The 18033-nt window shown below is 40.7% G+C and overlaps 2 protein-coding genes and 2 long non-coding RNA genes across 5 annotated transcripts; 1 reads left to right on the forward strand and 3 right to left on the reverse strand.

Moving 5' to 3' along the window:
- The first annotated feature begins 307 nt into the window (after positions 1–307).
- On the forward strand, positions 308–4456 carry LOC147756211 (uncharacterized). Its single transcript, XR_015325561.1, has 2 exons — positions 308–1011; positions 1154–4456. It is a non-coding gene; the product is annotated as an uncharacterized LOC147756211 (long non-coding RNA).
- Positions 1617–6219, reverse strand: LOC111249072 (uncharacterized). The gene is made up of 5 exons (XM_022802402.2): positions 6061–6219; positions 4265–4455; positions 3556–3624; positions 3307–3359; positions 1617–2622 (listed from the first exon to the last, which is right to left on the reverse strand). Exons 1-5 carry the CDS (start codon positions 6073–6075, stop codon positions 2375–2377), a joined length of 576 nt encoding a protein of 191 aa, XP_022658137.2. The 5' UTR covers positions 6076–6219; the 3' UTR covers positions 1617–2374.
- Positions 6220–6824: 605 nt separating this feature from the next.
- On the reverse strand, positions 6825–15216 carry LOC111249073 (uncharacterized). 2 transcript variants are annotated; one of them, XM_022802403.2, is made up of 7 exons: positions 15177–15216; positions 11407–11612; positions 10078–10328; positions 9705–9773; positions 9481–9518; positions 9113–9316; positions 6825–7880 (listed from the first exon to the last, which is right to left on the reverse strand). In XM_022802403.2, the coding sequence occupies exons 1-7, from the start codon at positions 15199–15201 to the stop codon at positions 7612–7614; spliced, it is 1062 nt and encodes a 353-aa protein (XP_022658138.2). In that variant the 5' UTR covers positions 15202–15216; the 3' UTR covers positions 6825–7611. The 2 variants fall into 2 exon arrangements, with proteins under 2 accessions (XP_022658138.2, XP_086842054.1); XM_086985928.1 differs by lacking the exon at positions 9705–9773.
- A 744-nt stretch (positions 15217–15960) lies between these two features.
- Positions 15961–17706, reverse strand: LOC111249703 (uncharacterized). The gene is made up of 3 exons (XR_002673041.2): positions 17431–17706; positions 16904–17000; positions 15961–16242 (listed from the first exon to the last, which is right to left on the reverse strand). It is a non-coding gene; the product is annotated as an uncharacterized LOC111249703 (long non-coding RNA).
- Positions 17707–18033: the final 327 nt, after the last annotated feature.

Here is an 18033-nt window from a genome sequence, read left to right on the forward strand (position 1 = left end):
TATTTTCATAGGACTTTATCAGCGTTTTTACTATTAGACGCTTCATCACTGCGCTGATTTACCGCACGAAACTATATCTTTGCCTCTAAATTTACTGTTCCTCAACGATCCTTTATCAGTTTCTGTCAGAAACAATAGCGCGGCAAGTGGCTTACTTCGATCTATTGGGCGTCAAAAAGTCTCTCAGATGCTGATCCGGGCCAGATCTGCTCTGGCATCATAACACTGATAATATTTGCTACGCACACCTTTATTCTGGACTGCATACTATATTACTAGATATTAATACTTAGGAGAATAAGGAACAAATGCAAAAATAAACAGCTAAGGAAGAAAAGGTACTTCTATTGATACTAATATATGTTTGTATGCCGTTTTATGGGCCATTTGGAAAAACTTCAGATAGGTCTGTGAAGACCGGTAACACTCTTAGTGGGGGAGAGTCCACAAATAACTAGTAGTGCTAAACATCAAAAAATGAAATTGCATCGTGGATGCATAGTAGCATTTGATTATTCCCGATACGGTTTCGTCCGCGATCATCATCTACTGCTACGTGAAGCAAGTTGGCTGCTCCACAACGATTGAGCCCTCGAAGAAGCATTGCTACGCTGCTAGCAATTGAACTATACCGCTAAGCGCCGGCTTCTGAATTGGCACGAAATGGGCAAGGCGAGCTCAATGGCCGACCACCATTAAAACATAGAAATCCTTACTAGACGGGGCTTTGGTAGAGTTTGTGAAATTTAGATACATCTTTGCCAAGGAACATTTTGGCGCTGGTGTGAGTGGAACATGCCACCCCTCTCTAGATCGGTCACCCAGTCATCCTGTATTGGGCTACCACTTTGCAAACTTGCGACAGAAGTAAGCCCCCAGTAAAATCTCCAATATGATGTGTTAAACGAGATGAACACGGATGTGTTTGTTTGGTTACGTGAAAAGATGGCTGTATTAGCCCGTCAAAAGTTTGATCAGATCCTACAGTTTTTGCCTGTGGCGAAAAAGGAGGTACTCGAATTTTTTTTTCAAGTTATCCTTTTGTGTAACTATTTTTTAGACCTACTTATTGGAATAGAGAAGTATTAATCGATTGTATGTATACACATTTGTTGCGGATTTTTAATGCTAGTGTCCCATAATGTATTTATAGGATCTTCGTGTAAAGGGAACAAGATTCGACTGACGGCATGAATCCCCCGCGAATTTTTTCCTAAGCCGAACCTGGGTTGATAATAAAAACTTTTTTTACGCAATACCTAATGCATTTATGTGATTAAAAAAAATGCTGTACGTAGAAAAATATTATGGGATATGAGTCAGTGTAGCTTGCAGTTGTATTTGTTAATACAAAGGCCATATGTACAAATAACAAATGTCGCAAAAACCAATGTAACTTCACGTCCAATAGATAAACAGAAACTAAGCTAACAACCTAAAAATAGGATCATTTTGCATTGTGTTTGTATCCTAAATGTACAACAGGCTTTAATACTGATTGTTACACACCGAAATACGTTAGTCGTCTGAGATCTTCCATTGAGTCGACGAAGACCGGTCACCGCGCCAAGAAATCAAAACTCTACTGTATACCACTAACGAATAGGATACACATATTATGCTGTGGTAAATCGGTAATTTTATTTTGAACATAGGTCAGATACAATACTTTAAATACCACCAACAGTTTATAACGATGGCTCAATGCACAGGTTAGGTGTGCTTATTCCTAATGTTCGTTAGTGTTAAACTTATTGGTAAGTACCCAGCATCAAATGTTTGGACAAACAAGTTTCACCTTTCCCTTTAACTTTGATCTATCTCAAAAAAATACCTCAAAAAAAAGCGACAGAAGACCTTTATCAGGCAGTGATAAAAGGCTTCTGTCGCTGAACCCTGCGTTCGGTTAATTTCGTTAAACGTGCAAAAATATTATTAGACTCAAATTTGAAATGAACGTAATTCATACATGCGGACAAAAAGACTGTAGGGTTTTAAAGAGTAATAGCGTATCACTGGTCGTAGTAAATGGATGCTTTCACTTATTAATGACGTCATGAACGTAGCGTCTCAGTTTGCATGGCCTATATGCATTTTAGTTTCAAGGAAAAACAACTAGAAACAAAGGCTGAAGTGCACAGAACTGTTTTGTTATTAGACGCGCTACTATTCTTATCCTGTCTCTCTACTTTTGTCCACATGTTTCATTAGAGCATTCAAGACGATAACACCCTTGAAATGCTAAACTTTTCTAATACAAGGATTATTAGCAGATGTCGCAGTCACTGTATTGGTTCACCGGCTCTTGAGTTCATAGCGCTGCTGCTTAGTGTCACATGAACGTATTACTCCATTCTGTAGACACCCTTGGGCCTTAGCGACCGAAACCGCCGCCGCCTCCGCCTCCACCGCCTCCGCCTCCGCCTCCGCCGCCTCCACCTCCATAGCCGCCTCCATAACCGCCTCCATAGCCGCCGCCATAGCTGCCTCCATAACTGCCCCCGTAACTACCTCCGTAACCGCCTCCGTAGCCGCCTCCATAGCCGCCTCCATAACCGCCTCCATAACCGCCTATGTGTCCCCCACCGTGGCCAAGTCCGTGGCCGCCGCCATAGCCACCGCCTGAAGCAACAAACAGTGACAAGTCGCTAGGATTTGAACGCTATGAGATCTGAAAAGATCTTATACGCATGGGTGTAGCTATGTTTGAGTAAGTCGAAATGTATTTCTGGCTGCGTTCTTTTATAATATGCTTTCGATGCATCATCAATTGAAGGCTAACACTTGTCGAATTTTTGCGTAACTGGTAACGCTTTTTAGTTTTGAGGCGAGAATGGGGACAGTATGAAGTTACTGTCTATTTTTGTGCTGTATCAATTGAAAGTCTTCAGCATAAACTTTATGCTCTCCCAGACCTTAGACAATAATTTAACTCGATTATCACGATAAATATACCGAGTCGGACATCTGCGACTGAAGTTCCTTTTTTTCTCGATTTGTTCTAAGTGGCTCATACGATAACAGAGTAGTATTAAGTTGAAAATTCAATTTGTTCAAAAAAATATTCGTACTTTTTGAAGGCAGACAGATCGATATAGCAGTCAATAGTAATCTGAATAATAAATACACGTATTATTGTGTGAAACAACACAATCTGATGGCGACACTGTTAGACAAATACATGTCCAGCTCGAGTGCACTGTTTATGTTTAACTTTGTTTTTAGCATAGTTGTAATGTTGTTGTTAATGTCTCGTCAAAAAAACAATGCATATTAGAGATCACATGTAAATTCGTATAAGCTTACCGTGTCCGCCTCCATGGCCATACCCTCCATTGCCATATCCACCGTGGCCGTAACTGTGCATAAATATGTACATAGTAAACTATTAATTTTAGGTATACTATTATATTCTATAGTCTTCATGGGTTATATATGCATACATATGTTTATGCATATACCGTCAAATGGGCAATTTAAGACTTAAGGCCAAACGCCTTGCTTTGGAGACGGTGTCCGTATACCTAGCTACTGTTATTGATTGGCAAAACTTACCCCTTTTCTTTATAGTGGCCCGAAGAGATTCCGAGGTTTATGTTGAGCTCCTTACCCGAAGCTTTATAACTATAATGGATAGAATCGGTGAATGAATTGAGAATGGATCGGTGTACGTGTATACAGCAGTTTCTCATTGTCTAGCCATTATTCTGGGTAATGCACACGTGGATGAATTTGTTAGATACGTCAGGTTTGAAAGACAAAAAACAATATATTTTTTTTTTATAGTGTATAATGGTTTTGTTGTGAGTCTATTCGTTCCATCCACTTCTTATCGTAGAAAGATTGTCAGTTAGTTCTATCAAGTTCAGATTGGACTTTGCAGTAAACTAATCACTGGACTAGATGGACTAATCACACGTAATTACGAAGATATCAACGAAGATAACAAATAGACGTGCTACTAAGCAGATACCTACATTTTTAGTAAAACGTGGAACTCTGCTTATCTCTAAAAGCCTACGTAAATTTCAGTAATACAACCCCTGGTGTCTCCTACTACAGCTAGGTCGAGATGAAGATTGCTCACACTGGATTTTTTTGCTAGTTGTTTTTTGCGGAAATGTCATTGTACATTGTCTAATAGAACGTTTTAGCAAGCAGGTAGGCAATGGAAAATTTGCGCTACTTTTTATCAGTTATTAAATGTTTGTTTTCGGTTTACAAACATCTTGCAGAAGATCGAATTGGAACCACTCAAATTTACCTGTTCCCGTAGCCTCCTCCCTTCAACAGTCGAAGTATACTTCTTTCCTCGGTTCCATTGTCTGATGCACCATCGGTACTGTTTGTTAAGGAGAGAAGTTCTTCGGGGTCGCTTGCAGTTGTAGACGTCGCTACTGAAGCATCGTCGGCTGATGCGGGGATCTTGTAGTATACCAAAAGTGCTAACGAAAACTGAAACATGTACACGCGTAAATATTTTGCGCTTTTAATAGCTAAATCTATATATAGTCGTAATTTAAGGAACGTTATTTATCTATGCATATTCTCAGAGAAGCAGCTTTGTTACCTCGTACTACTCGAACGTTTTTAGCTCAATTAGCTATTTTTTTTAAACTGTTCTAACGCTATTACTGCTGAGACTGTGACATGAAGGAAGTGATACGAGTCTTTTGGGATTACCTACTAGAATAGATGAGAATCGTACTCGCTGAACTAGTACAGGCAAACGTTTTCAACAAGACTGAAATGCCTATGAGAATATTCGAATGTGTGAGTGAGTACGTATCTCATGTACACCTTTCCCTTATCGAGTCATTTTTTTCAAGATGGATAGCTATACGAGTGCAGGCAGCTGTTGAAAATTCACCTATTTAGAGGTGATGAGGAATTTAGGTTTTCAAGAATGACTATCGCCGATAACGGGCAATGTACACTTCCTGTTGATAATTGCGTCATGTAAATTCGTTTGAGGAGAAGTATATGTGGAGGCACGAAGACTAATTCCGATAAGTCTTTCGTTGATACCATGTGTCAATCAGCAAACCAAGGGCAACTCTGAACTGCGACAAAAACAACGTGAATCTGCTGGGGGCAAAAGACAACTAGCTAGCGTAGCTGCAAAACAATGAAGCCATTTGCTATCGTCATGCCCAGAATAAAGAGATCCGCACATCGACGATTTACGTCGTTACCTACGCTGTCTGGTCTAAGGCGTCGATCAAGTGACAGTCCGTGCGATGCCATCGTCACAGGGGGAGATACGAGATATGTTAAAAGCTTCCATGATCAAAAAACGACATCTAAAATGGCCGTCTTTTATTATAGAGTGTTTCAACAATTTCTACTTTATCGAAAGTTGTTGATTCGAATTATGTAACGCTATAGAAGTCTACGCGTCTGTATGGAGCGCTAAAAATCTACTGAATCAAAAATATTTCCCAGAAGTCTGGAGGGACACAAAAGTTGAAGAAAGACCCTGCTCTTGCAGAAGCGCCAATAGGAGCTGCTAACACTGACCAAACAGCAATGAAAATTCTGTTAAAAAAAAAGTTTCATAAATTTTGGTAAGGTACGGTGCTCACGGCTCATGTCGTCGCCAATCTTTCCTCGTGGATAATTAATATTTGTTGACTGACTGTTAAAATATGACATCAGTCGCTTTGCATCTAGTATGAGCGTACCGTTTTATTGCAACAGTATGAAGATGTCATCATTCTTCTGTAAATTAGTATATGTTTTCCGAAGATAGACAGCCAAATGTTTTTTGTGCTGAACACTTATCGGGTATAGCTTGAAAAAGCGTGCATTGTCAAAAAAAAGAAACTGAATCGCTATTGCTATTGGGGCAACCTTTGATGGGCAACCATTGTTAGTGTGGCGTGCTACGCAAACGAAGAAAAAAACAATAAAGAATTATAAAACGAACGAAAACGTCACCAAATTATATAATATGTACTGTATTTTTCTACTGTGTTATAATTGCTTGCGTGGAAAACAAATGACAGTTAATCTTTCGAGCGAAATTTTTCCATAGGGTTTGTAATGTTAGTGGCTTACCAAAGGAAGTCTCATGTTCAAGCTGGGCCGTATTGCGCTGTGCAGAACACGCAAGACATTTTATAGCTACGTCATCTTGCCCGTACTCGCCAACAACTTCGCCCTTTCTCGTGTCTGGCGAGTGCTTTGCTATACAATCAAATGTCTCATCCCGAAACCTCTGCACGATTATGATCGACGGTTGACCCCCCGAGATAAATAAATGCCACACCTACATGCGTCTGAAGATGCGACATGAGAGAGCGAACGAGAGTTAAATTTGAGAATCGTCAAACGCGACGAAATATTCCATGGCGTTACTCGCATACATTTCCTTTTACCAGGAAAGTTGAGTTCTAATGGATATTTTATGGCGCAAAGGTGAATTAACTTCGATGTAACTTCAAATTCAATTGACGGGCGCCGGCCACTGTTAACCCTTGATTAAATAGTCCACCTTTATTACCTGCCTATAATTTGATCGGATGCTGACAAACGAACGTAAAGACACTGCGGTAAACGCGGACTATGATATTTCCTTTGACGAGGAGGAAATGTTTCCTTTCAAAAAGATTTTTCTTTCCTCTCTATCGAAATGATCCCGCTCTAGCTGACACATAAAGTGGAATAGGGGACGCGTCCAACTCGAACGCATCGAACATTTGAAATTTAGATAGAAAGTTCAATTAAATATGTAGATAGGTTCAACGCTAACAAAGAATAAACTTTTGAGAATTTTTCCGAGACTAGCGCCCTACCGTTCACTACCTAACCAAAAACGAAGATTAGGTTTTTTGATTTGATTTTATTTAATTAAAGCATAACAAACTTCAGCAAATACACAAACATAAGTACACTGGCGAGATTGTTGACAAAACCTTTTCAAACCCAGGCAACGCCAAGAGCGGCCTTTGGATAGTATAGCAGAAGCTAGGACGTCTGTTAATTTATGCCATCACAGCATTTGATACATTAACGATTTTTCGATTAGATAAACGAAACATTATGCCATTCTGCGTTTCTATAATACAAAATAAGAGTAGTCGTAGATGCAGTTGTCATATTGTAAAAGCATACTAGTAGAGAGCCTCTGTCAGAACGAAATTACCTATAGCAGGTAACACCATCGCTGTACATACAATATTGCACACCCATTATTAAGCTGTTTGTCGTTACGATGCGCCGTGTTTAGCCAGTTGAGACAGCAGTTTTTATGCTTTTTTAGAAATAATCTTGTAACAGCGAACTTTCTGCTCATAAATTGTCTAGCTGTAAGTTCTTAGTACCTCTGTTAAGTACCAAAATGAAATCGTCTGCTCTATACATTTCCTACTTACTTTACTAGAAACTATGTAGATGGTGATTTTCAAGCGTAAGATTCTCTGTAGCACGGGCTGAGGCATCGTCCCAAGGCAAAAATCGTACTCGTATTCTAATGAATTGACACTATCCAGCGTAAATAAATGTATATATAGTTATGGCTTGTACTCCATCCTTGGAAGGCACCGGTAGTTTAGACCTCGGCAAATATTCTGCCTCTGCGAAGGGTTTTCATCACAAAAAAATGTTTGACTACCATCCACCCCCGTGACCACCGCTGATCCCGCCTCCGTAACCGCTGGCAGACTCTCCCTGCTGGTATTCGCCTGTACTGTAACCACCTCCGTAGGAATTATGGCCTGAGCCCTGCGCGTGCGACGCGCCTGACACACTGCCAAAAGTTTCTTTCGTTCCGTAAGTTTCCTTGGTGCCGAACGTCTTCTGGAACTGCTGGCCGCCGGAATGCTGGTACGCGCTTTCGCCACCGTAGCCACCTTGCGAGTGGCTTCCAGCTTTATAGCCTAGACCGTAGGAAAAAATGACCCAATAATAAAAACGTCAATCAATGAATAGGCTATAATAATGGGCCATAGTGGTTCTCGCCATCTCATATTTTGGGCACTACGTAGGTTCGTGCCGATAAGTTTGGCTATTAATTAACGCTCGTCGGAACCAGCTAGTTCTTGCAGACAATCAATTTTTCTTTTTCATAACAACAACAATCTTTCAGTATAAATGCATGCATTAAACACATCCTGCCTGTAGCATACTGAAACGTGCTGCATGGTTTAGTATAGGGGATTACTTCGCACGAAAAGCACCGCAAATTATCGCGTTTCGATTCCGTAACAGTCAATGATCTACAAGTTAATATGACAGCATAGATTATATTCGTTTCGAAATAATTACGTAGAAAAGTTTGGGAACACGGTTTTCATTCTGCCTCAACAACTCTGACGACATAGCGAAGCCAAAAATGGCGTCTAGTGAGATCTAAATCTGGTCTAAGCTTTGCGCTAGTTACATCCATCTAATGAACTGTAGTACCATTTCTGAACAGTTACCGTTTAGATAGATTTGGATCCCAGCAAGAAGTTGTACCATGTAGAAAAACGGCTTTTTTAATTGTAACTCATAACATGCACTGCTGGCCATGAGCTTGGCCAGAGATTGGCCGCCTTGATAAGGCCAATGCTTTACACGCTTCTCATCCAAAAGAGATTCTGTAAGTATCGTATGATAATTGGGACACGCTTTTGGCACGAATGATTAACAAATAGTCATTTTTTTCGAAGCTTGTTTACGGTGTTGCAACGTTTTGCTAGTCACCTGCGACCCCTTAAATTCTATATGATAACTCGGTATCTTCCTCTGGATTTCGATTGTGATCTGTTTCCGTAACGTAACCGGCTGATTAATGAGCCAAGGAAAAGGCTTCTTTTACGAGAATGTAAATTGAAACTGCGAGGGAATTTGTGGAAAGCCATTATTTTCGACGTCCCTTTGAAATCCGTGCTCGCATTCATGACTACTCGCACACACATTTACACCGAGGAATACTTAAAGCAACTGGTTTGCATGCGAGACTATTTACATTATTCTGAAAGAACAAAAGTCCTACCTGCCGCAACTTGACTTGAAGTTTGCTTTGTTATCTATTGAGAACGTCAGGCTGGTTTTGAGCTTGTCTATGTTACTGTTTACCCTTATACCTATACAAATGCTTATATACAGTGTTACAGGGTAAGTTTACCTGCTGTATGGTATCCTCCGCCGTGACCCTTGCCGTAACCCCCGCCTTGACCCCCGCCGAAGCCCCCGCCGAACCCCCCACCTTGACCCCCGCCGAAACCCCCGCCGTAACCTCCGCCTTGACCCCCGCCGTAACCCCCGCCGAAACCTCCGCCTTGACCCCCGCCGTAACCCGCGCCTTGACCTCCACCATGACCGTATCCTCCTGCAAATCGACAAAATGCAATCATTATAGATGAGCTGTCGTTGACGTTGGAAGTTCTTCCCTCGTTAGAGTGGTTTTCACTTTCCATAGAAAGAGCGATAGCGACCTTAACGATACTAATCAAAATGCCCAATCATTCTATTAGGCCAATTTGTACTACCCACCGCCGTGTCCGTAGCCATGACCACCTCCGCTACTGTAACTGAAATAACAAAAGTGGAATGTATTAGTTTATGAACGAAACGTAAATTTTTTTTAAGAACGTCAGTTCATAAAGAAAGATATTGTGCTTAGTTGCTGATTAATTGTGTACGCAGTGAGATGTTCCCGACTACATCCTAACATTTGGCATCGTTTGCTAAATGGCCTTATTCTACATGAGGCTCACCCCCCTTCCTTGTATCCACCAGCAGACAGGCCGAGATTTACACTAATACCACCACCGCCAGCTTCATAACTGAAAATAAAAGGATGTGAATAATATGAGCTATGTAGGTTTAGTACTACGGGTAAATGACAAATGCTTGGTAGAAACGGACCTGTTGGATTCAAATGATGGCGGGGCCGCTTTAAAAACAAAGGAACTTCTCATGTAGTCTTACAAACGTAGCAGTTTCTATGAGCTTTAATAATGTTATCTGGAAGATCGGCCATTCAACGAACTAACGCAAAATAATGGATTAACCAGTCAATTGCTTTTGATTAACTTGACATAATAGTATTGTGTTTTTTGACTCTGCTTGACATCTTCCCGGGCTTACCCATGTCCGTAGCCGCTTCCTTTCTTTAAGAGCAGATGGAGGAGTCCTCGTTCTTCAGTGCCATTGCCTGTGCTGTCGCCGTTATCTGTTAAGGTTCCACTGGCTGGGGTCTCCGACGCTTTTCTGCTCACTGCCTTACTCGCATCTGTGCCGACGTCTTTTTCTTCGAGAACCACAGCACCTGACGCAATTGAGGGCTTATCTGATGACGCGGAGTGCGCACAAAGTGCGACAATCGCTACTTTAACGACCTTGTTGGCGGCATGATATATTATGGGGCGTCGGGAGGGCGAATTCGCAACAAGAGTTGTTAGTAGGATCCACAGAGGCCAAACACGATCTTTCAAATTTTCAAAAACGTCAAGTTTCAGGCAGTACGCTAATAAGCTTCTTATCTGCGCGCCTAGCGAGCCTTAGAAATGCTCTCGTGATAAGTGAGCATTAAATAAGGAGATTTTGTTTAGTGGATACCATTTCGACTGACTCGATTAACATGCAAAGCCAGAAAAAACCGTAGTTATGTTTCTATCTTCCACAAGTATTACTTCGTATTAATGTCCGGTTCAGGGTCGTCGGATCAAGACACGTCGGACATGAGCAACAGGGCCGATCTGTCGGAATAGTCATCATCTACCTACCTTTACGGGAGTCTTCGAAATCTCCCTCATTTCATGTCTTCTGTTTACTGATAGCAGCGCTTCATCGCGCAGTGACTCAAGGAAATCACATAATAATTACATATATAATCCTAGTTTTCACACATCACGATCAGACAGCGTTGCGATGGGCATCGTCTTCGAAAAGAGCGAAAATAATTCCGAGAACACTGTTTCACTTCAAAGTAAGGCTGATTCATTCTATTTATATTTTTGTCAAACACATCAACATGACAGCTACTGCGTTGTCGCTTTCACAACGTAATCCTCCGAAGCTTGTTTCCAGTTCATTGGATTATTTTGGAACAAGTAATGTAAATTAGCAACTGCCATGCCAATGACATCATGGTTGAAAAAACTTGTCCTTACACTAAGTTACAACTGCCGATCAAGTCAGCGTTAGCGCGTCTTGCAAACGCTACGCGCTTAGCATAGACCGAAAATCAAATTTTAACTTACTCCAACATTATATTTAGGAAAAATGTCCACTCTTTTTCCTTGCTATCTTTTTTCCAAGAGAATTCAATGTTTCTGGATATGCGCTCAATCCTGTACTTGTAGTTTGACACATGTGCTCGAATACGCACTTCGAAAATTTTAAAATTAATAGTGACTCATTATTAGCTAAATTGCTCGCCCTGAGGGGTATCGACGGTGTAATAATATGCCTTACCAGAAGTAGCTTCATCTTGGTATTCTTCAGTCTTAGTTTGACGCCAACTATGCTGCGAACCTTTATATTGACGCGGCGTGATGCCCTTTCCTGGTGGCGTTGTCTCCGCCCCTGGTATTCCCTCCGTTGACTACTGAATGAACCAGAAAAGCGGAAACTTATCAATTGTCGTCTGCTGTCCGATCTAATTGAGTTGTGGGTTTTACCTGAAATTTTGGTTCGAGATTTATTATCGTTTTCAATGGCCCTTCCATACTGTTTACGGGGGTGATGGCAAAATCATAGCACAATTTTATCTCAAAATTACGCTGCTGCTAGAATCACGAGTGAAAGAACAATGTACCTATATGCTAGATGGGTCTCGAGTTAAACGTATAATTTAGTCAGTCGCAAAAAAAATGATTAAATCATAAAGTTGCATAGCTTTCTGAAATGATTAGGACAGTTATCAGAAGAATCATAAGGCACCCTATCCTGCGTTCTGCAGAACGGTGGCTGTATGACCATTATGTGCCCCCAACAATATTGGATCACGGAACTTGAATTATTTTTATCAACAGAGATGTATTGATATCCGATGTTCATCGAAAAACCTCAAAGTATAATTCTTGATTGGTTTAGTAAATGGTAACACGAACACATCATCTCAGATTGAATTACGAACAGACAGATGATAGCTTAATCATGTTTCATTAAAACGTACGAGTTAATTTTTTTTTAATTTAAGTTAAGTTTATAATTTTCGTTATTTAAGTTCGACACGCGGTACGGTAGCTGCAAGTTCCTATTAAAATTACTTCATTGCTTTCGTAAGTCACTCATAAGAAATCAACTTTCACGAATGTTGCCGCCACAATCGCTGGTTCATCTGATTAGCGTTTTTACTTTGGCCTGATTATAGAGATCGGCCTCAAGTCCATGTTTTTGCTCGTCTGATATACAGCTTTGTTTTGTTCTTTCGAGCTATAGAATGCATCCTCCCCGGGCGATATCTTTTCTTTATACAGCCGTAAATATTCGTGTATAGCTAGGACAGAATACGCGTTTCCCATAACCATGATGGGGCGACAATAGATCGGTGCAACTGGATCAATTGCTAGATTTGTCAATATGCAGCGTATAGTGTCTTATGAGCAAACACTTGTCTGCTTCGCTGTACATATTGTAGACCTCGGCCTCTGCAAAGCTTAACTGACCTCTGTGTAGTTTTTACTGTGTTTAGATATTTCAAGGACCATTTCGTCTGATCCATATGCGTACTGAACAGTATGATTACTTGAATTTTCCTAAAATGCGTTAATTGAGAGGTTTGCAATTACTGAACGCCTCGTTTAAACTATATAGCTGTCGACATATCAGTTATTTGAAAAACAATTTTGTGGCACAGAAAATCTGTACACGTACATAATGTTTACTGTGAAACATTACTAAAGGATGATAAACATCTGACGAATTTGCTCGTTGCCGCTACAAGATACGCGCCCACTATCATGCATCTGCTACGAATGGGGGCAGTGAGCGTGGCTGGAGGTGAAAGAAGCGCGACCTTCGGATCTGCTTCGTCGAAAGTAACTGATCTGCACTATCGTAGACGGGATATTCCTCAAACCATATAGGTGTAATAGTGAAGTCAGAATTGATTTTCCTTTGTCCTGTGTTTCTTTCTACGTAATCGAGTGACTCAGATGCTTAGATGGAAAAGTACCCTCAACACATTTCAGGTTTGCTTGATACAGCCATACCTAACAGTCTTGATCGAGCAGTAAAGTTTAAGCTTGAACGCCCTAATTTTTGTTAACATGGACAAAGCAAGGGTAAAATGAAAATCTCTGCGCTAGTAAATGAAGCTAGGCACACGTCATGGTTTCGGTTCGAAACGGAGCGTAGGTACGCTTTGTTTCGTGTTGGAAGTCAACCGTTCGTTGAAGCAACGCTTTATTACAGCAGTAGACGTAAAATTCGAAAAATTCAGTCACCTTATTTAGGACTGGGCACTAATTCGAAAATTTGCATTACTTTAATTCTCCATGCCCATCTCGCTTTTGCGCCCCCACTCCCCGTTCTCCGCAGCAACTGGTATTGTATATTCGATTAAAACTGCTAGTCATCTTTGTAAGTTACGGCTAGTTTTACAAATTACTAAATGCGGCGGGTGTGCTGTCTTTATACTATACGTTGATAGACGTCGTTTCAGGAAGCAAATCTATGCGGGTTAACCAAGTTTGAAAACAGGCTAGAAACTGCATTTTACATTTATGTATGATACTGCCACTGATTTCGCACAAGGATGCTGTAGAAATAATCATAACCAACGGTCTAATATAATTCATACAATATGAAGCCATGAATAGGATTTTCGTTCTTAACAGAGTCGTATCTGTTGGGAGTTACTGCAGTTCATGCTTAATGTCAATCGGGTAAAGTGCGTTCTCTTCAATAAAAAGCTTCGAAGGAGCTCAGTTGATACGGTTAATCTGAGGATCTCAAAATCGTTGCGTCCCAAGAAGCGTGGGTAAAGTGATTAAGTAAAGGCGTGTTATCGTTTCCTGTGTGTCCATTGCTTAATCGTTACGTAATGGTAAACATCAGTTAGAAAATCATGAGACTGGTCAACTTGAATAGAACATTTGAAGAGCAACAAAAAAGCAGATAGATGTTGGAGTGCATATTTTAATAGCATCAGTAACCTGTATTCATGATACGGTAGATTTCGACTCAAAGACACCATCTAGCGGTAACAACTCAAAGAATGAGCATCGTTTTTTCGAGCTCTTTTAGATATCTTATGCCGGTTGCTGTTGCAACTTAATCATATTATAGAAGTTTAAGTAGAGCCTTACATCATCGTACATCACGTCTGTCATAATAACGTTTCGCGCAGCGTCAATCTCCTGCAGAACAAAAAAAATCTCTCAGATAAAATCTTTTCGAATAAAAAATTGAGATCGACTCTAACCGAGACAGAACCTTTCGATTAGATCCATTAAATGGCGTACTGCGCTTTCGAATTCGTCTGATTACATGGCCGAACTCTCCTATCAGAGCAGTCAGTTATTGGCTAGATTCGGAATTGCGTCAAGCTTTGATTGAACCGCACAAGTGGCAAAGTACATGTTGGTGCGCCAGCTTAAACCAATGTCCCCTGTCTCTTTTGGCCAGGAACATAGCAGATTAGACCATCGCCAATTGAATGACGAGTTGATTTTTTGCCATTTGTGTACAGATTGGTATTACTATGACAACGGCTTGGGCCGGGTCTATTAACAAAAGTATCACAAAAAAATGTGCTTGCTACGCTTCTGGAATAAATGAGTGGTACAAACGCACCGTCGATCTTTTTAACCTCACTCAAAGCTAAGCCGCGAAACAGGCATTCAAAGTCTATTTTTTAATAATATTTGCAAGTCCTTTTGCGTAAAATATGGCAAAGTTCGTCGTAATGACGCAGGATCTAGGGCCTGTCGTATGAATGCATTTTACGAGAAGCAGTGAACAATGACAAACGAAGCAAGGCCATTCAATAAGGCGCAATACAAAACAAATTGTAAAACATTTTTTGTGTGCATTATGGGGTGCAATGTTTTCGCGACGCTCTGTGATGCATTGCTTCATCTTAGCTACGATATCTTGTTTAGGAGGACCGCGAAGGGTGGTAAAAGTCAGGCACTAACAAATTAACTACTACTACAACTTTACCAACGAACAATCTAGAGCGTACAATTGGAACAGATAAGGACAGTTGCGGAAAATTTCTAGCTAATATTACTTACATCTTCGTATCCGGGCACACAGCATGAGCTCCTCTTATGGTCAAGTTAGATACAAGTTTCATCTAGATCAGATCCATAGTCATAAATCTCTAGGCGCCTTTTTTTTTTACATTTAACTGAATGCCACTTCACCGAAAAATAAATGCGGATATTATACACATTGTGCGTAGGAAACAAGAGAACAAACGGTGGCTTTCCTACAGTCATATCAATATCACAGCAACTTGCTACTCTCGCTTCAGCATTTCAGTTTCAACAGCCGAACGAGGTAAACGAGGTTGTAAATGTCTGAGTACAATACCTCACCCCGGTAAGATAATACATGCATTATTTGGGCAGGTCACGGTCGTATACAGTTCCCAACAATACTCAGAGTATGATTAACTAGTCTCACATTTCTTCGACCCGTTTCCTTCGTCGTGTAATGGATTGAAACCACTAACGCTAGACAGATATCCATTTCTTCCTCTAACAAAGGTAAATTAGACTCACACATTAGATATATTGCATAGAAATACGCTTGCGCATATTGAGGAAGTATATACTCTGGCTCAAAGTCTAAAAACTGAGTGACTAATATCTATACTGCACCTTGTGCTGCTGGTCTCTGTCGAAATTCTGCACAAATAGCAATGATGATATGATAATTAAATTTTGCATCGTCTTGCAGTGTCCTTCTTAAAAAAGTTGCTACAGAGATCGTGCTTGAACTTTACCTGTAGTACATGTACGAGAACAACAATGTAATAGAAATACTAATTGACACAAATGAAGGCACTAGAAATACAGTACGATAAAGGGCGGGTTTATTTAAGTTAAGGTATTACATGTGAATAGGTCCCCTGGGAAACGGTGCGCTTGCAATTCCAGCGCCAGACCTCTTTCGGGCCGGGATGAATTAACATCTGGTCGACTCGTCACCACGGTAATCGGCAATTATGAAGTACGGAAACACAGAACTATTCTCATCTTCAGTCATAGTAAGTGGCGCGATTTTTCAAAACGGCGACGTAATTAAAGTATGAAACGGGTGTGGTTGATGTGAAAATCTGACGAGAAGCAATAACTGAAAGCGAAGCGCATCTTTATAATTAGTGTTTTGATGTTCGTTTTTGTTCTTCCCCATTTTATGAGGCTCTTTCCAATGTTGCCAATTGCATCGCTGCAGCATTGATATCCGATAGACGCAATGCTCTATACATTTTCAACGGAAGTCTATGCAGGTATCAACTAAACAACAACAATTACCTATGCAGGTCGTGAAATATCGTTTTGAAGCTCTCCGCTCATCATACGACATAGAGTGAAGCATTTTCGGTTCAGCACCGAAACGCACGTTGGAGCTGTTGCCAGTATTATACGATATGGCGTTTTTCTGGGGTCATAATATACACCAGGCCAGGCTTGTATATAATACAATGTCCGGTTTGCTTTTTTTTTGATAAAACGGTCAGAGTACAATTTGTCTGAACTCTGGCACATCTTTATTTTTCAGATATACGAAAACATTACTCTAACTTCGCGAACTTTTGACGCACTAATTCCTACCCGCTGGATAACAGTGAAGAAAGCCACAAGGTCCTTTCCATTAGATGTAAAAACAGCAAAGTAGTTGAAAAGCAGTTTTTTACGCAATCCGTTTTATAACAGAAAAGATCATATAAAGAAACATTGTCAAAAATCATTCTGTAAATAGATTTTCACTGTAAATAAACAAAAAGAAATACTTTTTGTTAGAGCGCTGTTCGTTGAATTTATTGCGGGAGCCGCCAACAAGCCTGTCCATGTGGCCACTGCTATGAACAGAAGCAGTGCCGTCGTTCGCTGGAAAGAGGCGGTCATATTGAAATAATGAATTTTCGAACCTTTTGATGGTATATGAGTCCTGTCGCATTTCGTTTGCTTGGAAGTGCTTACATAGTACACTGGGTCTTGTAAGAAATGCTAATTGCCAATTGAAAGAGCCTTAATTATATTCACGTAACTTAATATCGTTGCGAACTTGCAAATCTAGTATAAAATGGTTTGGATCTCCTTGAATTTTGATTGATAAAAACATAATTGTATACTCATAAATATGTAACAAAAGCTGGGTTTGAGTTCCGATATACGTCCGAAATAATTGGAAAACGTTGCGATAGTGGAAAGTACTTAGCACAAGTTTTTATATCGTACACAAATTGAACAAAACAGCTGAAAAAATTGCAGGGAACATTCTTTTGCAAAAAAAAGATTCCTAAACCTTTCTACTTACCGGATGCAATGGCCTATTCGCCATCTGACTCGAGAATCCTTAGACACTAACAATTCTTTAGATTTTGTCGGTCTGACCTCTATCAATGGGTCGTCATGAATAGTCGTCGCATCCACGACCACTTTAGCTTGTCCCTGACTGAGGTCTGTTCGTTCTGCGTAGCGGCCGCGGACCCTCCCACAATCGCCGCCGGCCTCATCTCGCCTGATTCCCCCTGTCGAGCTCGATGACAGCCCGACTATGTGCCCGCTAACCGCATGATATTTACGCTGTTTCGAGTGGGACCAGATGCCTTAATCTATTCGGTGGTGTTCGCCTTGTCGTTCAATAATGTCATTCTCGATGATTCGTCCACCCCCTCCCCCCTGTCTCTCTGTTTGTCTTTCTCACTCGTTAATATTAAGACCCTGTATCCTGTTTGTTAGATCTAGTTAGTAAGTGCCATGGCCGTGAACCGTCGAACCAACAGGCAGACCTCCTCTGCTCATGCGTACTGAAACAACGTTATTTATCTGTGATTTCGTAGGTCGTCTGAGTGCGAACTACATCCACTTGACAGGTGGAGGCCTTCTGCTAATTGAACAGATTTCAATTAGATCTGGT

The sequence above is a fragment of the Varroa destructor genome, unplaced genomic scaffold (genome assembly GCF_002443255.2).
Source record: "Varroa destructor unplaced genomic scaffold, Vdes_3.0 BEIS01000004.1, whole genome shotgun sequence".
NCBI lineage: Eukaryota > Metazoa > Arthropoda > Arachnida > Mesostigmata > Varroidae > Varroa > Varroa destructor.